General features: G+C 47.6%; 1 protein-coding gene across 1 annotated transcript in view; it reads right to left on the bottom strand.

Moving 5' to 3' along the window:
• GIGYF1 (GRB10 interacting GYF protein 1) overlaps positions 1-25,726 on the bottom strand; it is a gene marked incomplete in the record, with an annotated part of 2,892,461 nt that overhangs the window by 1,756,239 nt on the left and 1,110,496 nt on the right. Inside the window, 1 exon segment of the mRNA XM_044077309.1 lies at positions 15,333-15,511. Coding sequence (XP_043933244.1) covers positions 15,333-15,511 — 179 coding nt within the window.

Raw genomic sequence — 25,726 nt, 5'->3', positions numbered from 1 at the left:
ACTGGGAAAGGTCTAAGATTGGTCTTAAGTCCCCCGTCTTCTTTGGCACCAAAAGAACCTGGAGTAAAACCCTAATCCGGTTTGATCTGGGGACGCTGGATGGCTCTTTTTCCTAGCAGCTGCTTGATTTCGATAGCTGCCGCCTCCCTTTGGTCGGGTGGAACATCTGGGAGACTGCGAGATTTGGGAATCTTGAACAGGGGTATTGAATATCCTCTGGATATAACTCGAAGCACCCAACTGTCTGTTGTTATGGACTCCCAAGAAGTCAGGTGCATCGAAACGACCCCCGACTGCCTCCAGAGACGGACACCCGGGCAACCCTTCAGGGCTGCTGCGTGGGTCTCTCAGAGAAGGGTTCTCTGGACCCAAAGTTGCCAGGAGCCCCCCTGCCTCTGGCACGACGACCTCCCGTCCTCCTCTGCCACGGAAGGACTGGTTATCCGAGCAGGTTGGGACTGCTGCGACTTCGGAACCACATCTTCTTCTGTCCCTTTTGGTTCTTAGAGAAGGACCTCTGGGGAGCTGAGAAGCGGACTGACGGCAGACAGCGTCTTCCGTCCTTTCGCTCTGGACTAATGTCTGAACAGTCTTGCCAAACAAGGCAGAACCATCGAAAGGGCATTCGAAGGTCGCCTTGAAGGGCTCTGCAAAATCACAATGGCGGAGCCAGGCCTGTCGCCTCATGACTAGGCCTGCTCCGCTGGCTCTAGCGGCTCCCTCAGTAGCATGAGACAGTAGCCGCATAGATGCATTGGAAACTGATCTGAGAGTGGCCATTCGGGTGGAGTAAACCTGTTTATCCTCACTGAGATGGACTCGGGGAGATGCAGCGTATTCTTTAATCAGATCCCGCTGCATCCTAATGACATGTGCCATGTAGTTCAGCTCTCAAGGAGAAGGTCGCTGAACTAAAAACTCGCTTCCCAATGCGATCCATCGAACGGGACTCCTTGCCCGGAGGATGCACGGAGGGACTCTCCTGGGCCAATTCCTCTTCGTGGCTGCAGCCATCATCACGGCATCTACTGGGGACCCTTACTCCAGTGGGTGCGGTCTGATGGAGGAGAAAGAATGCGGTCCGGGCTTAGGGATAGGCTCAATGGTGTCCGGATCCTTCCATGCCCTGATGGAGATAAGATCCACCAGGGGTCAGCAGGAGGGACACCCAAGAGGTAGAAGGGCCCGCCTCGAATGCCTCCAAGAACACAGACTCGTCCGAAGAAGCCTTGGGGCAGACCACCCCCCTGATCCTTAACATCTCCATGATGTCTCCAAATGAGACGTCCTCAGGGGTGATCTAGGGAGCCTTCCCTTCATCCAAGTCCGTGTCTTCAGTGACGGACTCAGGAGTCCATGTGCCTCCTCTTGCACTTACGCTTCGGTACTTCATCGGGGCTGTCCGAGGAGTACTCTTCAGCAGTTGGATGTTCCAAGGGAACCACTTGGGACATCGAGGGCTGTCCCTGGGACCGGCTGGTGGGGCCTGGCCCAACTGCAATGGAGTGCGGGATGGAGCCGTGGCAGGGACCGGGGTCCGGATGTCCTCGACAGTGCCCTTTCCATAACGTTGAAAGCCGAGGGGAGCCAGCTTCTCTAAGCCCAGAGAGCAGACCCCACTCGGATCCGACGTGCGGATCGGAGTCGGAGCGAAACAGTCGGATCCGAGACCAGTGTGCTCCGACCTGGACGGAGCCGAAGACACACCAGCTCCCTCGGATCCGAGGCTCGCCTCGGCTCCGAGAGGTCGGGTCCGAAGTACCCGAAGCACTCAAGGGATGGGACGGATCCGAGGTGCGCCGACCTATCGGATCCGACCCACCCCCGGATCCAAATCTGCGGCGCCGATAGCTCCAAACCCGTGGTATGGGTCGGAGAAGGAGCTAAGGGGGCGAAAAAAGGGGTCGAAGCCCCTCCCGGATGGGGGGGGGCTAGGAGCACTCCCATTTGCATTTGGGCCTGGATGAATTTCCTCATCATCCGGTCCATATCAGCTTCGCTCATAGAAAAGGTTGATCTAGAGGAGGCCACCGAAGCGGACCTAGAGAGCCGCCTCGGTGACCTCCTGGAAGGGCTAGCCTCCTCCTCCTCGGGTCCCGGAGAGAACCGAGGGGAGTGGAGCCGAGGAGGAGGAAAGCTAGAAGGCACAGGGGAGGCCCGCTTAGACGGAGGAGCCGAACTGGAAGTTTCGGCTCTCCTCTTGTGGTGCTTCTCCCTGTGCCTCTCCTTCTGTCTTTCCTTAGAAGAATCCTTCCCCTCCGGCAAATTTGAGGGAGGTTGAGTCCCAGCCGGAGGGGGAGAACTCACAGCAACAGGTTGCTGAGTGGAAGGGGCAGAGGCCGAAGCGGTATCTGGGGTAAAAGACCCGCCAGCACCAACTTCACCTCCGTTCCTCAAAGCCGGGTTGAACCCTGCACAAATGGTACAACCAGATGACAGGTGTTCAACCCCAAGATGACTTGCAGTGTGGCCATCTGCTGGGGATAGCTTATGGCCACACTCGGTATTTGAAAACACAGCCTTATGGGCTTCTGACATAGTAACCCTAAGGCCTAACACACAACACACACAAACACTACGCAAAACCCGATAAATTTAAACAAAAAGAGAGAGGAAAGCCTAAACACACTCAACACTAACTGAAACAAGAAAGAAATTAAAGATTTTGAAAAACTTTTTAGTCAAAAACTATCTCTTATCTTTCACCAACGCCAGGAGCTCTGGAATTCCGTAGCTACTTGAAAAGCGGCAAACGAAATCTGAGGTCAGTCAGGGCTTGGCAAGGGGTTATGGGTAAGAGGGAGGAGCTAGGAGCTCGGAGCCTAAGCTTTTGAATTGCCGGCTCGGATCCGAGGTCGGATCCGATACCCACAGGTTGCAGACGAATGAAGTCTGCCTACTTCAGATTCATTGTTTCCAGACTGTGCGAATGGTGACTCCATAAATTTTTTAGGTAAGTTTACTCATATGCAGTCTTGCATATGGAATTAGTAGGATGCCATGAAGCCCAGAGCCTGCAGAATTTGTCTTGCAGAAGACTGGGTTTTTGTTGCCATCAGTTTGAAGTAAGTAGTCAGTTGCCTTTGTTTGTCTGGCGTGAGGTAAACCATCTGGGCAGTTGTATTCAAGCTTGCACCCAGGAATGTTATCTTTTGAGAGGGTACCAGTTGTAATTTCTTTTCGTTTATTGTGTACCCTAGGCATGTTAGAAGCCTTTTCAAAAACGCCAGGTGTCGTAGAAGAGTGTTCTTGTTCTCTGCTTGAATGAGACAGTCGTCCAAGTAAGGATATATTTGAATACTTCATCTGCAAAATGCAATTACTGGTGCCAGGCACTTTGTAAAGACCCTGGGCGAAGTAGACAAGCCAAAGGGCAGTGCAGAGAATTGGTAATGCATTAAGCCAGCCTTGAATCTGAGGTATCTTCTGCACGACTGTCTTATTGGGACATGCAGGTATGCCTCTTTTAGGTCTAAAGTCACCAGCCAAGCATTCTTACCCAGCATGGGCAGAAGCTGCTGCAAAGTGAGCATTTTGAATTTTGGAATGTCCAGGTATGCGTTCAAAATCGATAAATCCAGTATTGGCCACCAGGCCTTGTCCTTTCTGGGTACCAAGAACAGTCTTGAGTAAAAACCTTGTCCTTTTTCCTGTTCTGGTACTGCCTGAATGGCCCCCATATCCATGAGGGACATAACCTGTTTCTGCCCATTGATTTTTTGGCCAACCATTTGTCATTGGCAAAGTGTGGAAATGGAATCTGTATCCCTGTGATACGATGTTTAGTACCCACTTGTCATGGGTTATTAACTGCCAATTTTGAGCGGAAAGTGCTAATTTTCCCCCTATGGGTGCTGCCAAAAAATAAGTGCTTGGTGTAGGCAGGGGGAAGTCATTGGGATTGCTTTCTGCAGGTATGCGCTTTATCTCCTCCAGATTTGGAGGTGGATGCGGCCCACTGCTTTGACCTGTATGAGTCTTGAGCCTGGTACCTGGAACCCTTAGGGCGTCTGAATTTGCCCCTTTGAGCTCTGTCTGACACAGAAAAGGACCGATTTTTTGTAGGCCAGTGTCTACTGAATCTTGGTGGCTGCACTTGCAAGAAATCTTTAACAGTTTGCACAGACTTAGCTTTGTCTTCCATTTTCTTTAAAACCTCTTCTGCCTTAATACCAGAGAATCATGCTATAAAGGTGCATCTAGCAATTTAGCTTTAACACAAACAGGCAAATTTTGTTCATTTAACAAGGCATGCCTCCTAATCACAGATCCAGTAACTGCGGCCCTGCAGGAGGCCTCTAAAGAAAAACAAAAACACATTGCAAAGTACGCTTTCCAACTTGTTCAGCTGCATGCAATAATTCCTGTAATTCTTTACTTTCTGCACATTCTGAAATCATCATTTTCTGTTTCAGCAATCCCATAACATGTTGTTGGTACTTAAGCATATGAAATTGACAATTTAAGGCCCTGATTGTCAAGGTTGCAGATGTATAAACCTTTTTTCCCCATCTGTCCAGTGCCCTTGAATCTCTGTCAGAGGGGGTAGGGTTCTTAGCTGTTGAGGCCTTAACTCCCTTTGGACCCTGTGAAATAGTTTCATGAATCAGCAGCAGGGTTTCTAAATAAAAATGTATGCGAGTCGGGGACTCTGTAATATCTGTCAGGCTTCCTGGGAGCCGGATATAAGGAGTCAGGGGGTCAAGCTTGACTCCGAAATCACATCATCCACAATGTCTAAAACAGGGGGAATGGCTAAAGGCTTGTGCTGAGGGAGAAGGAGGAAATCCCTGAGCCTCTTTTTTGATTCTGAGAAGTCTAGACTCTCCCAGTGAAAATGCTCCCTCAAAGTATGCAAGGTTTCCCCCAAATGAATAATCCTCAGGAGGAGATGCAGATGGAAGACTCCTCAACATCAGAATCCTCATAGGGAGGTATAGATATATCCTGATCAGAAGAGGAATCAGAAGAAATAGAAACCTGATCTGAAGATTCATAATCAGTGTCTTGCCTAGTCCTCTTATCTGGAGGGGGATGGGTACCCCTGATCAAGGTAATAAGGTCTTCAGCCATTTTGATCATCTGTTTTTTAGGCATAGAGGCCTGTACACGTGGCTCATGCGTCATTTTTTTTAGGTTTAGAAGTTGCTTTTGTCTTTGGTTTTTCAGCTGTCATCGGTTTGATGTACAAATGTTGAGGTCTGAATACACCCTCAGAAGCCGGTGCCTGCTCAGCGGCTCAGAACCCATCCGAGGGAGATCCATCTATCGGTCCAATACCGTCAGTATCTTGCGGCATGCCGGACTCCACATGGGTGTCTGTAGAGGCCTTCGACTCCAAGGTAGCGGGTATCAGGTGCTGCGAAAGCACCTCACTGAGTACAGGCGACTTGCTTAGAATAAGCTTCGTCGTCTGTTTTGGATCTCGACTGCCTTTTTCTGTCCTTTTCTTTGTGTTTTTTTATGTACTCCAGTAGTCGGATTGCTATCTGACGACATTTCTGGGTAGTTAAATCTGTTTCCAAAATACTTTGATGCAAAAATACATAGACGCTTAATAGTGCGTTGGTTAACTCTAGCACAAAACCGACAGCCAGGCATGTTGTGATCAGGGCCTAGGCAAGGAATACAGTATAAATGGAAATTCTTATGAGGTATTTGCTTTCCACAAGTAATACAATTATTAACTTTTTCTGACTTCGGTAAAAAGCAAGAAAAAAGTTTCCCCAACGAGATACTTAGCTTTAGTAAAGACTTTGGTTCTGAAACTCAAACTTGAATATTTCAGTAGTCGGCCGACCGGCACTTGCGAAATGCTTCTGCTTTGGGCACCGCACGGTAAGAAAGACTAAAGAAAATGGCGTCGGCTGCATGTTATATACCCCTGACGACCTGACATCATGGAAGAGGAGACAGCAACCGACGCAGGACCCAAGTCTTTGGAATTCAGGCCGAATGAGGGCAACCTGCCAACAGATCACCCAAATGTAATGACTGCAACAGTGAAACACGAAGAATATCCAACAGTGAGGTACGTCGGGATCTGGGCCTAAGCAACAAATGCAGTACGAATGAAAATCTTTATGAGGGACTTGCTTTCCACAAGAAATACAATTTTTAACTTTTACTGACATCGGTTTAGAGCAAGAAAATGTTTCCCCAATGGAGTACTTAGCTTAATTGAAGACTTCGGGTCTGAATCTCGAAAACAAATATTCCAGGAGTCGGCCGGCACTTTCAAATTGCTTCTGCTTAGGGCACTGCTCGGCAAGAAAGACTGACGCAATGGCGTCGGCTGCATGCTTTATACCCCCTGACTACCTGACGTCATGGAAGATGAGACAGCATCCAATGCAGGACCGAAGACTTTGATAATCAGGCCGACTGAGGGCTACTGCAAGCAGATAACCGAAATGTGATGACTGCAACAGTGAAACACAAAGAACATCTGTCCTTGTTCACAGGAGCATCTAACAACTTTGATTTGACATGGTCTTGCAAGATCTGCTCCTTGAGCCAAGCATGTCTTCTCAGTACAGAGCCAGTGACAGCTGCTCGGCAAGCTGCTTCTAGGGTGTCAAAGCCACACTGCAAAGTATGCTTGTTGACTTGGCTTGCAGAGTGCATAAGCTCCTGCAATTATTTATTTTCTGCACAGTCTGTAAAGGTTGCCACTTTTTGTTTATTAAGTTCCATAATATGTTCCTGGTACTTCAGCATGTGAAACTGACAATTCAATGCCCTAATAGCAAGAGCTGCAGAGGTATATACCCCTCTTTCCCATCTGTCTAAAGCTCTGGAATCCTTGTCCGAAGGGGTGGGATTCTTGGCTGTAGTTGCCTTGATACCTTTAGGCCCCTGGAAAATTATCTCTGGGTCAGCAGTAGGACTCTTGAAAAAAAATTTGTGAGTGTCAGGTACTCTGCAGTACCTGCCTGGTTTCCTAGGGGCTGGAGGTGAAGTGTGGATTCCATGAAAAGATCATCAACATCCAGGACAGGGGATATAGCTAAAGGCCTGTGCTGAAGCAACTTTAGGAATTCGCTTGAGTCTCTTTTTGGACTGAGGATAGTCGTGGCATTCCCAGTGGAAATGCTCTCAAGGTATGCAAGGTTTCACCAAAAGAAAAATCCTCTGGAGGGGAGGCAGAGGGAATGGATTCCTCTGCATCTGAATCCTCATAAGCAGATAAGGGCATGTCTTCTCTGACTTCCCCTAATCAGCGTAATAAGGTCTTTGGCCATTCTAAGCATTTGTTTTTGTGGCATGGGAGCAGGTGCATGCGCTTTGGTCATCTGTTTTCTAGGCGTAGTGCATACTCTAGGCCTAAGAAAGTCGGCAATGTTGGTTAAAAAAATAATTCATCTGTTTGAATCGAACATCGGTTGAGTGAAGAACTGTCTCAGAAGCCGGTGCCTGTACATCGGCTTCAGACTCATCCAAGGTAGAGACATCTGCAGGTTCCATAGTCAAAGAAGAGTCTCGCGGCATACCAGACTCCAAATGGGTCTTGGTAGAGGCCTGCGAATCCACTGAAATGGGCATCAGGGGCTGCGAAAGCACCCGAGTACCAAAGGACTGGCGACTAGCTTAACGGAAACGTCGTCGGCAGCTTTGGACCTATGCGGTCTGTCTGTCTTTAGGAATATCGGTAGTCGGACGGCTTACCAAAGCCATTGCAGAATTCAGAGATCGAGAGCAAAAGAATTTAGTGACAGAGAGCCCGACGACAAATGGTTCAGGCATTAAGCAATGCACAAAACCGACAGCGAGGTACGTTGTGGTCTGGGCCTAAACAGGTGACGCAGTAAGAATGAAAATCTCTGAGAGGTATTTGCTTTCTACAGGCAAGACAATTGTTAACTTTTTCTGACATTGATTAGAGCAAGAAAAAAGGATCCCCAACAGGGTACTTAGCTTTAGAAGACTTTAGGATAATTCAATTCGTAAACAAAAATTCAGGTAGCGGCTGACCGGCACTTGCGAACTGCTTCTGCTTCGGGCTCCTCAGCAAGAAAGACTGATGTAATGGCATCGGCTGTCTGTTTTTATACCCCTGACGACCTGACGTCAGTGCTAGAACAGCAGCATCAGATGCAGAAATACTAAGTCTCTGGTATTTGGGCAACTGAGGGCTACCTGCAGGCAGATAAACCCAAGTGTGATGACTGCAACAGTGAAACACGAAGAAAATCCTGTTTTACCGAGGTTGGCAGACTGGTTAGCGAACAAGCCAAGCTGCCAAATTGAGCGTCTGCAATTGGGAATGCATGCATGAATTCCTCTTCTCTCTGGTTCAGGAGGATTGGAATCTGAGGAAAATACCATGGAGAGGCTGCGAAGCAAGGGGTACCATTGCTGCCAGGGCCAGCCTGGAGCTTTAAGAATGGTCCGTGGTTTTTTTCTCCCTTATTTTGAGCAGTACCCTGGGTATGAAATGTAGGGGAGTAAAGGCATAGACCGATAGATTGACCCAGGGGAAAAACAGGGCATCCACTTTTCAAGCCATGCAGTGATGCTCCCTGGTGCAGAATTTACTGATCTGATGGTTGGTGTGGCAGGCAAAAAGGTCGACCTTCGGGGTTCCACACTTCAGAGTTCTTAGGGTGAAGGAACTTCTGTTGAGCTGCCACTCCTGTGGGTCCAGAAAATTTCTGCTCAACTGGTCCGCCACAGAGTTGAGAGAGCCTGGTAGGAATTGAGCTAACAGGTGTAGTTGCATGGCAGAGGCTGTGTGCCAAAGGGTCAAAGCCAGCCTGCACAGAGGGTAGTAGTGAGTCCCTCCCCTGCTTGTTAATGTACCACATCACAGTGGTGTTGTCTGTTTTGATCAGGAGAGACCCTGGAGAGAGAAGGGACTTGAAAGCTAATGAGGCGTGCTGCACAGCCATCATCTCTTTTTGACTGATGTGCAGAGGGATTAGCTCCGGGCTCCATTGGCCTTGTATGCACCTGCCAGCCAGGTGTGCACCCGAAGCATAGTCTGATGCATCTGTGGTGAGGGTCTGGGTGCCGGGGGTTGGGGAGAAAGGCATTCGCTTGTTGTGGGAACATGCTGTTGCCCACCAAAGAAAATCTTTTCTGAGGCAAGGAATTATAGGTAGAAGAGTTTCCAGGTCTTGAGAGTGTTGACATCAAAGGCTCCTTAGCTACCACTGAAGTTTCCTCATATGCAGTCTGGGATAAGGAATGAGTAGTATGCAAGATGCCATGAACCGCAGAGCTTGCAGGATCTTCCCTGCAGCTAGCTGGGGCCTGGTGGGTAGTTGAGAGAAGTAGGCTGTCAGGCAAATTTGTTTCTCTGGAGTAAGGTATGCCATCTGGGATGCTGTGTCCAGACTTGCACCCAGGAAGATTACCCTTTGGGTGGGCACCTGTTTAGATTTCTTTTCGCTGATCATATACCCTAGGGAGGTTATAGTAGGTCTTTTACAAAGGCCAGGTGCTTGAGCAGCTTTTCCTGGCTGTCTGCCTGAATAAGGCAGTCAACTAGGTACTGGTAAATCTGACTATTTCTTTGCCTGTAAAAGGCAATGGCCGGAGCTAGACATTTTGTGAAAATTCGTAGTAGTAGATAAGCTAAAGGGAAGGGCAGAGAACTTAAAAGTGTAGAGATCCCTGCACTGAAGCGGAGATATTACCAGCATAATTCCCTGATAGGAATGTGGAGGTAAGCCACTTTTAGATCCAGGGTGGCTAGCCAAGCGTCCCTGGAGAGCATGGGTAGCAGCTGATGGACAGTGAGCATTTTGAATTTTGGGATCACTAGGAAGATGTTTAGAATGGATAGATTGAGGATGGGGCGCCAGGTGCCCTCTTTTCTGGGCATCAGAAAAAGTCTGGAGTTGAGACCTTGACCTATTTGTTCAGCAGGAACGTGCTCTACTGCCCTTACAGAGAACAAGAAAGAGATTTGCTTTTGAGCCTCTGCCCATTGATTTGGTGGTAGATTTGGGTACCCTTTTGGGGTTGGAAGGGTGTGGAAGGAAAATATGCATTCTTGAGACACAATGTTCAGAACCCAGTGGTCCTTGTTAATGGTGGTCCAGGTGCTTGAGTGAGAGAGTTTTCCTCCTACTGGTAAGTGATGATGAGCAGAAGGAGGGAGTGGAGTAGGGGAGTCATTGTGAATTACCATAAGGGGGTGGCTTAGAACTCCCTGGTTTTGAAGTGGAGGTTGCCCACTGCTTAGATCTCTGCACTCCCTGGTGCTAATGTCTGGCGGGTCTGCTTCCATGACGCCTAGGGTGGGCCGGTTTACTGGGAACAGGAAAGGACCACTGTTTAGAGGGACAATGCCTGCTGAACCCAGGTGGCTGGACCTGCAAGAAATCCTTAACTGTTTGCATAGATTTAGCTTTTTCTTAAATCTTTAAGACCTCTTCTGCCTTAGCGCCAAATAAGTTTTTGGGCAAAGGGGCATCCAACAATTCAGATGGTCTGGCAGGGGCTGTTCCTTAAGCCATGCATTCCTTCTAATGGACAGATCCAGTGACTGCTGCCCTACAAGAAACTTCTAGGGCATCAAAACCACAGTGCAAGGTGCGTTTAGTTACTTGACTTGAAGAATGCATTAACTCTTGTAAATCTTTAGATTCTGCTCAAGCAGGAAAGTAAGACTTTTGCTTAATGCGTTCCAAGGTATCTTGCTGAAATTTCAGCATATGGAACTGACAATTTAGTGCCCTGATAGCAGGAGTAGCTGAGGTGTATACTTTTTTACCTCATCTGTCCAATGATCGGGAATCCCTGTCTGAGGGGGTGGGATTCTTAGTAGATGTTGCTTTAATCCCTTTTGGCCCTTGAGAAATGACCTCAGGGTCAGCTGTAGGAATTGTAGGAATTTTACAAAAGATATTTGTGAGAGTCAGGGACTCTATAGTACAGGTCTGGTTTTCTGGGAGAAAGAAGGATGACGTCAAGAGTCAAGATGGTCTTGAGGAAAACATCCTCCAGAACATCTAGGACTGGGGGTATGGCCAAAGGTCTGTGTTGTGGAAGATCTAGGAAATCGGAGTCTCTTTTTAGACTGAGGGAAGTCCTGACTCTCCCATTGGAAATGCTCTCTTAAAGTATGCAGGGTTTCCCCAAAGGAAAAATCCTCTGGGGGAGAGGCTGAAGGAATGGAATCCTCTGCATCAGAAGCCTCATAAGTGGAGAGGGTTTGCAGGTCTTCATATTCAGATGCATCAGATTCATCTGACTTCAGACAAAACTACAGGGGACAGATCTCTTCCTTTTGGAGGGGGATCTTGGCTTCCTCTGATCAGCATGATAAGGTCTTCTACCATTTTAAGCATTTGAGACTGAGGCAAGGTAGCAGGCGCCTGACAGTGGTTCATACCCTGGTCCTAAGAAACTCGGTAGTTTTAGAAAGAACGGCAGTCGCGAAAGAAAACGTCTGTGTGTGGCAAGATTCGGTAGTGCAAAGGAATTCCTCGGAAGTCAGTGCCTGCTCAGTGGCTCCAGACCCATCCAAGATAGAGATGACTGCAGGATCCTTAGTTGAAAAAAAGTTTTGCGGCATACTGGACTCTGAAAGGGTCTCTGTAGCGGCCTGCGAATCCACAGAAGCGAGCATCAGGGGCTGCGAAAGAGCCTCACTGACTACTGGAGAACTGACGACTAGCTTAACGGAAGCGTCATCGGTATGTTTGGACCTGTGCGGTCTGTCTCTGTCTTCATCTTTACATTTTTTAAGACCATCTGATGTCGGATGGCTTACAGAAGCCATATCAGAATTCGAGGACTGTAAGTGAAAATATCTGGTTACAATAACTGCCCGAAGGATAGTTCTGGCGTTGAACAAAGCACAGAAGCGAAGAGGGACATCGTGGTCTGGGCCTAAGCAAGTGACGCAGTAAGAGTGGAAGTCTCGTTGTGGTGCTTGCTTTCCACAGGCGAGACAATTCTTAACTTTTTCTGACATCGGTTAATGCAAGAAAAACGGATCCCCAATGGGGTACTTAGCTTTCGAAGACTTCAACTTCAATTCGGTAGACGAAAACTCAGGTAGCGGCAGACCAGCACTCGTGCGAACTGCTTCTGGCTCCACGGGAAGAAAGACTGATGTAATGGCGTCGGCTGTCCTAATTTATACTACTGACGACCTGATGTCATTCCTCAAGTGACAGCAACCGACGCTGAAATATGAAGTCTCTGGTATTCGGGCCGGCTTAGGGCTATCCTGGCCGAGATAACCCAAATGTGATCACTGCAACAGTAAAGCATGAAGAACATTTTTGCCTTCTTACGCTGAGGTTCTGTTGCGGCCTCTGAGGCAGGATCCATCCTAAGGGCTAACCGTTTAAGCCGTTGGTTCTCCAAGTAAAGATTAAGAGCAGCCAGATATCTGTTAAGGATCTTGGGTACAAAGGATTGGCACATGAAGCAGGAGTTGTGATCGGGCTCCCAGTCTAAGCAAATAAATGCAGCGGTCATGTGAGTCTTTATGGGGTATTTGGTGCCCGCATTGGTAGTTACCCTTTTTTGCTGATAATGGCTAGGAGTTGCTACAACAAACCAAGCTTTAGTCAGTTAATCAGAAGAAAAAATCACAATGGAGTACTTAGCTTTTTAGATGTTTGTGTTGAAGGAGCGAAGCCACGATGCGTCGGTCTGTGGCTGAAAAGTTCTGAGGTCTGTGCGTGCAGATGTCACATTTAAGGTCCCTGGTTTATGGCACTACATGTGACGTCCCACGCAGCTGCAACAGCCAAGGTGAAGCTTTTGTATAGAAGCCAACGTACTGGTCACCTGAGGCCAGAAATCCCAAAACAGGAATACTGCAACATAGGAATAGGAGGACACTGTGGAAAATGCATAAATATAGCTACAAGTATAGAAAACTCCTGGAAGAAGCTCATATTGATCATGATTGAATGCAGGAATAGTTGAGGAGAGGTCAATTCAAACCAAAAGATTAAAGGTTAATACTGGCAGCCCAAGACAGTGGGCTAGGTACATGTTAGTTTACAAAGTCCATTGAACATGTGGGAGAAGCAGACAAATGTAGGTTTTATAAAGCAGAACTAGAAAGTCGCACACCCAGTTGATGGCTGTGATATACTAATGGCAAGAGGACTGTATACTGAAAGGCATAATAATGAAGCAAGACTGTTGTACTGGGGATTGTGCAAACATTATAGTACTGAACGACTGAAGAACACTGGAAACATGAGCCACAAAGCATCACAGAACATGATACATCACATAGGACTACCCACTACCAACAGTTCAAAAGACAGATGTGAGAAAATCAGACATAGTGGTCCATAAAAAGAAGACAAAGGTAGCATTGATCACTGAAATTGCTATGCCCAGTGACTACAGTGTCTTGCATACAGAGAGACACAGTTACAGAATATCAGGATTTGCAGGCAGAAATGAGAGCAATGTGGAAGAAAGATACCCAGACAGTTCCAATGGTAGTAGGAGCAACAGGTATTATTAAAAAAATCTACAATTATATTTAATGAAGTCTTTATTTCAAACATATTACGTTCTCAGTTCTTTGCTGAGGCAAAAGGGTCTACATTCTGGCACACCCCACTTGCGTTAGTTAGAAGAAAATCTCTCTCTGGGGTATTCAGACAAATTTAATACTTGCTTGCTATGTGAATTTGCCAGTTTGTTTTCTGCTTTTATCATATACAGGGCCATGAGGGGTCAAGTCTCATCCCCAGTACCATATCCGAATGCTGCATGGCCATCAGTCAAAGGGAGTAGGAGCGAGTACCTTCTTCTTTGCTGATATCCCACACTCTTGTGGTACTCTTTTGTTGTGCTTTATAATGAACACATTCTTTACAGCTGCACTCATGCCACAAACAAAGCATCCAAAAATCAAGCCACTTTGACAGCACCTGTATTTCAAGAGGCAAAAATCACATATTAAGCCAAAAATTAATTTTGAGCCTTGCAACTCAATGGAAATGAAGTAGAAACATTTATTCAGAAAACTGACAGAGTGCTTAAAGAAACCGAGCTGAGAATAAAACTACTCATGAATCCAAAAACAAGGGTCTATTCAACTACTGCACAGAGAAGTGAGAAAGAAAATGTGCAGCATCTCCTTTTAACAGTAACATTCTGCAAATGACACCAAGAGAACAAGACCCAAGCTATATTGCAGCAGATTGGTGACAGGTATACTCGCACCACTGCAGAACACTGACCCACTAAACGAAGCCCATAAATAACCAAGAGTAAACACCAACTTAATATAAACAAATACTACCTACATTCCGAACATTCAAAAAGAAAGAAATGTAGGGTGCCAAAATAGCCTATAAACCAATTTAACTGTGCGATTATTTCAGACATCATAGAAGAGAGAACATCAAGACCAATCTCCTTGCTAATACAAAGTTGCGTACATCAGTGGTGCAAGTGGTCTAAGAAAAAGGGCCAAAAAGGATAATTAAGTGGGCAGAACAATATTTGGTTGAGGGTTCAATACAAGTAAATATGAAGTACAGAGGTAAAACTGATGGCAACAGAGCAGGAAAAGGATCTTAGGAGGCTGTCCACATTTGAACTAGACCATCAGGAGTAGAATGTTAGGGAATCCAAGAAAGTAAAGAGAATGCTGAGGGGTGTCCTCTTCCTAGACAGATTACCTTCTGTTTTACACAGTTCTAGTCAGCCCCTCCCCCTTGATTTCTGCAGGTGTACAAAGAAAAACACATCAACTTGTGGAAAGAGTCCAGAGAAAAACCGCCAGCAAGACATGTGGGATGAAAGAAAAAGAATATGCCCGGACATTAAAGGAGCTGGATTTTCTGTCACAAGAAATAAGAGGGGTGAGATGAGTGAATGATATGCATGGAAATCATCATCTTGGGAAGCAGTGACAGGGTTCTCATGAACAAGGAGGGAGGGGGGCAAAGGCATCAGACTGTACAAACTACTACCTGGATATCCAAACGTACTTCACAGACAGTTGTGGGTGAATGCAGATGGAAAAGACTACTGGAATACAGGGTAAACTAAAGAATTCAGAATAGCACTCAAGGGAGGAACACAGAAATGACAAAGGGATAGAAAAAAAAAGATAAATGCACTTAAAGAGAAAACTATGTAACCTTAATGCTTCCTTTAGAGGTAAACCAAATGAAATGTAATATAAAGCCAAACCCACAACGTTCCTTTCCAAATGGTAAGCCACCTCAATAAAAATCCAACAAAAGCTTCACTGTAACTGGTTCTTTGTGTAAAAAAATGCCAAACAAAACGAACAATGACAACCAGATTTTTTTTAAAACTCTCAGTATTGTACTGTACAGCCACTTTTTAATTTCACTGTTCTACTCATCTGAAGCAACAATTACCTGTTGAAGATGTGTCATGCCGTCATCATCCTCAATATCTCCAGTAGGTAACTCATTGGTAGCAGAGGCATTAATAGCAACACCAACAGCAGCACAGGCAGTAGGAGAAGGTGAGCTACAGTGCCCATTAGAAGCCCCAGAACTAAGCTGGGTAGCAGGAACAAGCGAGTCACTATCTCCTGTGAAGAAATTTTAAAACAAAGCAGAGCATTTAATATACAGCTCAGCCACAAAAGCAAGTAAATATCACTGATGGCAAAACAAATAAGATATTTTTACTTTACCAACTCAGCTACAGGATAAGTCTTTGATGTGGCCTTGATTAAGTAATTCTACATCAATAAGAACGCAAAAAAAATTTCAGCAGGATTCCGCATTTCAGAATGTTCATCTGCAAAGTGATGTAATTCAGTCATCGTAAATGATACACCCACTAGTTAACCCCCATAATGTCACTGTGCATATTTTTGTCTTAAAGTATGTGTGTGTACATTTGACAATAAACATAATTACAAATATTTGCATCTCAGACTTAAAAGGACCTTGGCTGGTACAAAAAGAAACCAAAGGCCCGCACAAATGCAGAGGAACTCAGACAGCAGAATCCCAGACAAATTATTTCACAAAAGTGGACTAACTCATGAGAGTCTAATCAAGGCAAAACACTGTCTCAGAGGTGTACAGATATAAATATCCAACTATAGCCTAGGCAAATAGGAGGGTTTTTGTACAAAAAATTCAACTACTCAGGTAGTCTGTAAAACCTGTCAGGCCTTTTAGGTGTTGGCAGCTGGGAGTCTGATGCTGATGAAGTGGATGCCAAAGCATCCAGGAAAGATTTCAGAACAAGAGATACAGAAGTGGGAACAGGGGTGCCTACTCAAGATGTTATAGTATCACTGCCAAATTAATTTTTCCAAATGAAACCTCTATAGAAAGGGAATCCTCACCTTGTCTTGGAGGGTACGTTTGACGTCAGCTACAAGGGCCATAAACCGGTGTTGGGTATAAAGGTGACCCTCCTCAGAATAGTTTCTGCTGCATATATTAGTGCCCTTGAGGTTTTTCAGGAGGGTCCTGAGACCCTTAGACTTGCATGCCTCCTAGAGCCAGGGCAGTAATAAGGCTATGTAGGTAGGGACTTGGGGAAGAAGATGGTCAAAGGTGTTCATAAAATACCTGCTATAGCAGAAGCAAGAAACCGGGGGTAGGAGGGTGGGACTGAATATGGCAACAAAGAAGAGAAGGACATCTATGGTTATGGTAAGGTCTTACACAACTATTCTATGTCCTTCTATTCTGATGTTGCAGTATTCATAACAGTAGGGAGAGTACCAGAGCTTTAAGTATGATCCTGGGAGGAGGAAGGGTTTTCTGTGGTCCAGGAGACCCTGTAGGATAGTTCTGGCAAAACCGGCTCTACCACGTGATGCCATGTCCAGGTTGTAGTATTGGGTGAAGGTGTGCAATGAGGTCCAAGTGGCTACCTCTAAAATAGAAGGGGAATCAATGCCTTTGAAAAAGGCAGAAGCAGCAGCAGCTGCTCTTGTGGAATGTGGTTTGATACGGTCTTGTAAGGTTTTTCCATAGTGGGAGTAGCAGAAGGAAATGGACTTGGAGATTCATGAGGCAATGGTTTGCTTAGATACAGCTTTCCCTAGTGCTCTGAGATGGAAGGAAACAAACTCTTCTGATTTCCTGATGTCTTTGGTTTTGTCTACGTAACATCTTAGTTATCTGTGCACGTCCAGAGAGTGAAGGGTCCTCTTTGAGGCGCTTTGAGGACGGGGGTAGAAGACAGGTAGGTTAATGGTTTGATTCAACGAGAGTTCATTAACTACCTTGGGCATGAAGGAGGGGTTGGTCCTGAGCACCACTCCGTCCCTGTGAAAGACTAGGTAGGGGGGTGCAGCCATCAGGGCTAGGATCTCAGAAACCCTCCTGGCGGATGTGAGGGCATCTAGCAGAACTGTTGTGAATGTACAACATTTCAGAGAAGCAGAATGTGCTGGCTCAAAAGGAGATAGTGTTAGCTTTTCTAATAAAATGTTCAGATCCCACTGAGGAGGGATGGGTTTCCGTGGGGATTTGATGTGGAGGACTCATCTTAAAAAGTGTTTGACTTCCAGTATGGATGCCAGGGGAGGTGAAATGGGCAGACAGGCAGAGATGGCAGACAAGTAAACTTAGATCAAGGAATATGTCAGTCCTGTTTGGAGTAGCTCACACAAGTAGGACAGGACCCTAGGGATGGAGGTAGTGTGGAGGTCCTGTTTGTTCCTATGACACCAATTGGAGAATTTGAGCCATTTAGCCACGTAGTTTCTCCTAGAGCTGGGTTTTCTGCCCTGCTGCAAAACATTAAGTACGTCCTCTGAGTAAAGGTGTCTGCAAGGGATCAGGATTCCAAGATCCATAAAATCAGTTTTAGATTGTTCACCTGCAGGTGTAGCAGAGACCCCTTGTTCTGTGTGAGCAGGTCTATCTGGGGGGGGGTCACCAGTAAGAGTTTTGGTTTGTCCCTCTGAATTATCAGGACTTTCTGGATCAGAGTGAAAGGGGGGGGGGGGCGCGTACATGAACACCTCCCCCCCCATGAAAAGGAGATGTCCACTTTCCACGCTTGTGGGTGTGGGTTCCTTGTGCGGAAGTTGGGCATCTGCCTGTTGTCTGGGGAGGCAAAGAGGTCTGTTTGTGGAATACCCCACCTAAGTATCAGGTATAGGAAAACCTCACTCTGTAGCATCCATTCGTGAAAGGGGGACGAGGTTCTGCTGAGTGTGTGTCTGCTATCACATTCTGTTGAGAGGGGATATAGATGGTCAACAGGTGTACTCTGAGGGAGTCCGCTAGATTCCAAATCTGAATGGCCAGTCTACATAGAAGGTATGAGCTGGTCCCTCCTTGTTTATGTACCACAGAATTGTCATGTTGTCTGCGATTACCTTTAAGGTTCCCGGCAGGAGAGAGGTTTGAAATGTTAGCAGGGCTAACAGCAAGCCTCTCAATTCCTTGATGTTGATGTGGTATTTTACTCTTAAGAGTGGCCCCATTTGCCTTGTACTGAGAGGTGCTGTTGATTTGTTTGCAACACTGCCCGTCATCCTAGGTCTGAAGCATTAGTGTAAAGGCAATGAAGTGGAGCTGTGGTCTGAAGGTGGAGCCGTGCATTGGTCTGTTTTGCTAATATCCACCATTGGATCTTCCTCTTTAAGCAAGGAAGGAGAGAGAGGGGCACATCCAAAAGTCGGGAATGCTGGTTCCATAGGTTTTTCAGTACCCACTAAATTGTGCGTACGTGTAGTCTTGCCAAAGGCAGCATGTGTATAAGGGATGCCATGTGGCCTAATAGTTTCGGAAATTCCCGAGCTGTCAGAAAGGTTCGGAAAAGGATCTGGTTGATGTACAGACAGTTTCCTGAAACATTTAGTCCAGTATTAAGGCATTCATGCAGTCCATGGATAGTCGACATCCCAGAAAAATCATGTCCTGAGAAGGGGTCAGGCGAGATTTTTCTACATTTATAGTAAATCCCATAAGAGAGAGGGTGTGAGACACCTGCTGCAAAGGGAAATGTAGGAGTCGGTGGTCTTGGTGCAGGATGAGGAGATAGTCTAGGTAGGGATATATTTGTATACCATGTGTCCTGCAATGGGCAATGAAGGGGGCTAAACACTAACAATCTGGGGGCTGTGGATAGACCAAAGGGCAAAGCAGAGAACTGAAAATGGCAGGAGCCTATAGAAAATCTGAGGAATTTCATGTAATGCAGATGAACGGGGATGTGTAGGTAGGCATGCTTGAGCTAAAGAGCCACCACGAAGACTTGGGGGGGGGGGGTGGATTAGAAACAGAAGAATAGATAAGGTTATCATTCTGAAGCTGGGTACGAGAAGGAAATGATTGAGAAAGGAAAGATCCAGGATAGGTTTCCAGGGACCCTCTTTCGTGTGAACCAGGAACATTCTGGAGTAAAACCCAGAGTTCTTTTGAGGGGCGGGGACTGGTTCTATGGTGCCTTGGTTTAGGAGTTGTTGAATAGTGGGTGGGAATAGCTGAAACAGTTATGTACTCACCATAACGATCGATGTATGTGGTCCATCTCGCATACATTCCTTACTCATGGGTTCAGAGCAGAGGATTGGCTCCGACTCGGCCAAACTTTCTAGCACAAAGTCTCTAATTGGCTGGGCAAACCAGGTATCCCAGGGTGCACCTCGCCCTAGCCCCAGATCTTGTTTGCAATCATAACACTCATAACCCATACTCAATAAACACTGGAAGAAAATCCATCCAGATAGGGAAACAAATCACTGACCTTGAAGGGTGCACGGAGCCAAAATTCTTCCAATTCCTCTAGGAAGGGGGCAGGTGGGAGGGTACGTAGGAATGTAGGTGAGATGGACCACATACATCGATCGTTATGGTGAGTACATAACTAACTCATGTTATGTGGTCCTATCTTGCCTACATTCCTTACTCACGGGACAGCGTCCCCAGCACCTCTATCCTGGGAGGCTCATAAGAAGATATCCCTGAGAACCGTGGAACCAAAGGAAGCCCGGCCCCTAGAAGCCACGTCCAGCTTGTAATGAGTAAGAAAAGTTTTGGGAGAAGCCCAAGTTGCCGCAGCACAAATATCATCCAAGGAAAGTCTGGCATGGAAAGCTACTGACGTAGACATAGCCCTGGTAGAATCAGCCTTGACGGGAAAGGGTAAAGTTCTGTCTGCTGACGAGTAAATGAATGAAATACAGTCTCAGATCCATTTATAGACAGCGCACTTGGAAATAGGACTACCTGCTCTGTTCTCTGAAAAGGATACAAACAATTGATCAGATTTCCTAACTTGCTTCGTCCTATGTAAATAAAATCTCAGTTGTCTGTGCACATCCAACTGATGCAACCTGAACTCTGCTTTATTGGAAAAGTTCGGAAAAAACACTGACAGCTCAACAGATTGATAAAGATTGACCGGTGATGATACCTTCGGGAGAAAAGACGGGTTAAGCCTGAGAGAGACTCTGTCCTTGTGAAATACCAAATATGGAGGTTTAATGGACAAGGCTTGAAGTTCTGATACCCTCCTGGCTGATGTAATGGCTATAAGAAAAGCCATCTTCCAAGATAAGAATTTCAAGTCGCAAGTGGCAGCCAGTTCAAAGGGTAGTGACGTAATAGCTTGTAGCACAAGGTTCAGGTCCCATGGCAGCACAGGCTCAGAAACTGTGGGACGAAGTAACCAAGCGCCTTTTAGAAAAGCTTTACAGAGCTTGTGGCCCATAAGATGTGTGAAAATTGGAAATTGTGGCCAACTGTACTTTAATGGTAGTGGGCGCGGAGCCCTGATGGAACATAGCTGAAAAATCCAAAACCGACGGAATAGGGGCTGCGAAGGGATCCAACCCTTGGGCCTGAGCCCAAATGGAGAATCTCATCCATTTGCTGGAATAAATCTTCCTGGTGGAAGACTTATGAGAAGACAAGATGTGCACCACTTCAGGAGAAAAGGAATGTAGCCTGACTAGGGATGGAACTGGAGCAGCCAGGCTGTCAACCTGAGGGTTCGCAGGGATGGATGAAGTTGTCCTGACATGTGAATCAGGAGGTCCGGCACTAAGTCCAGAGTCCACAGACCGTCCAGTGCATACCGTTGAAGAAAGGGGAACCATACTTGTTGAGGCCAGTGTGGAGCAATAAGAATCAACCTGCTTCCCACGGATATGGCTTTCTGTATCACTCTTGGCAACAGAGGAAACGGAGGGAAAGCGAAGACCAGACCGGGGGGCCAGTCGTGAGCTAGAGCGTCCCTGGGTTACTCCCCCTGTGGGGGGATAAGAGTGAAGTACTTGCTGCATTTGGCACTGAGGGGGCTGGCGAAGAGATCACAGCAAGGCTGACCCCACTTTCTGAAGATCTGAACCGCCACTCGGTTGTTCAGGGACCACTCGTGAGGCATCAGAATAGCTCTGCTTAGCCTGTCCGCTATCATGTTGGACCTCCCCGGAATGTCTGTTGCCACTAGAAACCGTTGGGAAGACACTGCCCACTGGCACACTCGCATGGCCTCTCTGCAGAGGGGGTAAGATTTGGTTCCTCCCTGCTTGTTCAGGTACCACACCATGGACATGTTGTCCGAGTGAATTGCAATAGTTCCCAGAGGTAATAAGTCCTGGAGTGCTCGCAACGCCAGAAACACCGCTCTCATCTCCAGAACATTGATGTGCAAGTGTACCTCGTGGTCTTGCCAGGTGCCTTGGACCATCCTGTCAAGATAATGCCCCCCCACCACCCCATCTGAGAGACGTCCGTGGTCACCGTTGCCACTGGAGACATAGGAACCAAGCTCCTCACTCTGTCCAGATTGGAGGAGCGTAGCCACCAGAGGAGGTCCTGTTTGCATCGCTCCGTGAGAAGTATAAAGTGGGAAAGAGGAAGCTTTTGAAAGGACCACTGAACCGGCAGGAGCCACTGCAGTATCCGCATGTGTAACCTGGCCAGGGGTACCAGCATGATGGAGGTCATGGATCCCAAGAGCTGAAGAACTAACCTGGCCTGAACTTTTCTGAGGGGCAACAGTACGTGGATCTGAGACTGCAACACCCTTATTGTGTCCTGTGGCAGAAAGGCGTGCATTTGAATAGAGTCTAGCTCTGCGCCTATAAAAACAAACACGCTGTGAGGGCTGCAAGGCAGACTTTTCCCAGTTCAAAGTAATTCCTAGATGTTGGCAAAGTGAGATGGTCGTGGCTTGAATGAGCAGATGCCTGGTGGGGGCGGCGAGAAGCCAGTCGACAAGATATGGAAACACCTGGAATCCTAGACGTCTCAGATGAGCCGTTACCACTGCCAAGCACTTGCTAAACACCCTGGGGGCTGTGGTGAGACCAAAGGGCAGGGCACGAAACTGGAAGTGACTGGCTCCTAGCCGGAAGCATAAATGATTCCTGGATGCCTTTTCCATTTTGATGTGGTAGTAGGCATCCTTGAGATAAATGGAGCACATCCCTACTCCTTTCTCCAGCAGTGGAAAAATGGACTGAAGTGTGACCATTCGGAACTTAGACTTCAGAACGTAGAGATTGAGTCGACTGAGATCCAGAATGAGTCTCAGGTCGCCTGTTCTTTTCGGCACCAAAAAGAGTCGCGAGTAAGTTCCTGATCCGACATGGTCTGAGAAGACTGGTTGGATGACTCCTTTTTCTAGCAGCTTTGCCACTTCTAGTGCTGCTCGATCCCATTGACTGGGTGGGACGTCCGGGATCCTTCTGACTGGAGGGGGTGACGACGCAAAGGGAATAGTGTAACCTCCGGTAACTATTCGAAGCACCCAACGATCCTGGGTGATGCTCTCCCAGGCTTCCAGATGCAATGAAATTCGGCCCCCGACTGGGTCTGGAATAGCACAGTCGGGCAACACCTCAGGAACGCTGGAAGGAAGAGCCATGGAAGGAATCGCAGTCTCCCGAGTTGCGGGGGGCCCCCTCTGCCTCTAGGACGCATCTTCCAGAATAATTCCCCCCTCCTCTGCCTCATGAGGGAGACTCACCTTGAGCCGTGGGAAAGGACCTCAGATTTTTTGAACCACATTTTCCCCCCTCTCTGAGCCTTGGGGTAAGGCCTAGAAGGGAGAGAAAAACGGGCCCCTATGTCAGATAGGGTCTTTCTCTCCTGTTTGCATCTGGTGAGAGTGTCTTTTACTTTGGGTCTGAAAAGAGAGGACCCATCAAAGGGGGAGTCAGTGAAGGAAGACTTAAAGGCCTCCACAAAATGACACATGCGCATCCAGGCTTGCCTTCTGAGAGCTACACCTGCGCTAGCTGCCCTACTCGCCCCTTCGGCTGCATAAGATATGAGCCTCATGGACGAGTTGACAATGGACCCTAGGGTAGACAACTGGGCGTTAATCTGCACTATCGCCTCAGGCATGTTACCCCATCAGAGCATCTCCTAGCTCCTTCAGGAGATCTCTTTGGAGCCGAGTGAAATAACAGAGGTAATTCAACGACCGTAAGGTGAAGGTCGCCGAAGACAGGGTACGCTTCCCATACCGGTCCATACTCCTGGACTCCATGTTAGGAGGGTGGACTGAAGAAGAAGCCTCTGCAACTTCCTGCTGAGTGGGCTGCCGCCAACACCAAGGCATCTATCGAAACCCCTTTGGTAAGAAACTCTTTGCCCGGGGGAGCAGACAAGAACTTGTTTGGACATCTGGGCACCGGTTCCAAAGAATCAGAGTTCTCCCACACCCTTTGACAAACCAAGTCTAGGAGTTCGTCGAAGGGTGGAGACACCTAAGAGGCGGAGAGTTGAGCTCCGAAGGTCTTGAGGAATACAGACTCCTCCTCAGAGGGGGTCTTGGAGGGCCAGTCGCCTCTCTGTCTCAAAATCTCCAGGATGTCGGAGAAAGAGAACATCGGAAGATGACTTGGGGGACCTCTCTGATTCCTCGAGGTCGGTATCGGAAGTGATTGACTCGTCCTGGGAGTCGAAGTGCTTCCTCTTGCATGACTTCTTACTGGGAGGCTCCTCAGGCTCAGACTCTGAGGGGCCCTCAGAAAGTAGGGGACCGCTCAAGGGGGTAACCCCAGACCTTCAGGCTCCGCCATCCATGGAGAGGGGGGCACCAGAGGCTCTAGCAGGGGTGTAATGGGACGGAGTGACCGAACCAGGTGATGTACCTGACGACCTGGCCAGGGCGCTCCTCATGGCTTTGAAGGCTGGTCCCCCCGGATCCGAGGACCGACCAGTCTCCGAGACCACGATCGGAGTCAAGATACCCCGAGTCGAAGCAACGAGAGGGAGGCTCGTAACAGACAGGAGTCCCGAGGCATCCCCCTCGGGTCCGAATGAGGAAACCCGAGTGCCGAAACCAGAGGATGGAGCCGACCTGGTAGGAGCCGAAGCCGGCTCAGATAGACTTGCCCGGGGTATCAGAGTCGACACCAGAACATCACTCGGTGCGGGGCCCTCCAGCTCTGACAACACATGGGTGTTCGGAGGAGGAATCATCGAAACAAGCATGGGAACCGGCTCCGAGCCGACTGGGTTGGAGCCGAAAACAATTTTGCTAACACCGGCGACTGTAGGAGCCTCTGAACCACCCTATCCACATCCAAATCAGACAGCCTAGAGGATTCGAAGAAATAGAGGGAGATCTAGATCTCCTGACTGGAGACTCATGCCTGACACTGGGTGACCTGCTCCGAAGAGGTTCCAATAATATCGGAGCCGAGGTCGACCCCAGTACAACAGATACCTCCTGCGGCCCAGAGGACAATGGAGCAGAGGAGGAAGTATCCATATCAGAGTCCTTCTCCTTCGGCCCCGAAGGCAATGGAGCAGAGGATGTAGTGTCCATAGGATGTAGTGTCCATTTCCGAGACCTTCTCCTTCGGCCCAGAGGACGGAGGAGCCGAGGAGGAAGTATCCAATTTACAAACCTTCTCCGATGGCTCCGAAGAAGCAAACGGAGCCGGAGATCTTTTCTTGGCCTTAGATGGCTTAGACTTGGTACTAGAAGGCGGGGGACGACTCCAAGGCCTCATCAAAGGAGGGCTTGATCAGACCCTTCAAAATCAGTTTTTACGTTCCTGCAGTACCCTAGGGATAAACACATGACAGAAACTGCAGGACTCTAGCAAGTGAATAGCCCCAAGACAATACACACAAATAGAGTGCCCATCTGTGATGGACATTTTATGGCTAAATTTAGAACACTTCTTAAACCCGGAGGGTTTATGTTCCTTCAGTTCTTTCGACAAGGCAAGCAACCGCGCCACACACAACCAGAGTCAAACACAAAGGGAGGGCGGGAAGACCGACAAACACTTGACAGGACAAGGAAACTAACTTAAACGCTTCCTAAAACAAATTGTTAACCAACAACACAACAGCAAATCACAACCAGGAGGACACAGGAGAGGACTAGGTCCTCTAACTTAAACGGGCCTAGCCCGCGAAACAGTAGGGATACCACAAACAACCAAACTCTCAACCTCACGCAACAACTAATCAAGCACGAAAAATAGCTATGAAAATAGCTTTTGACAAACAGAGACTGCTAAAGTATTTTAAAGGTATTTAAAATGGTACTTGGCCACAGCCAAGCGAGACCATATCCTAACTCTACGAGCAGCAAACGAGATCTGGGGCTAGGGTGAGGTGCACCCTGGGATACTGGGTTAGTCCAACCAATTAGAGACTTCGCGCTAGAAAGTTTGGCCGAATCGGAGCCGATCCTCGGCTCCGAACCCGTGAGTAAGGAATGTAGGCGAGATAGGACCACAAAACATCTGTTTTTTTGATGGTTGTGGAATGCCATGAAAGGGCGGCAGCATCCACCAAGTCATGTAATATCCTCTCTGGATGACGGAGAGGACCCATGGTTCTTT

This window comes from Protopterus annectens, chromosome 7.part0, assembly GCF_019279795.1.
Source record: "Protopterus annectens isolate FY-2018-M chromosome 7.part0, PAN1.0, whole genome shotgun sequence".
Lineage (NCBI taxonomy): Eukaryota > Metazoa > Chordata > Ceratodontiformes > Protopteridae > Protopterus > Protopterus annectens.
The sequence above is the reverse complement of the archived record's forward strand: the minus strand, read 5'-3'. Positions and strand labels throughout refer to the sequence as shown.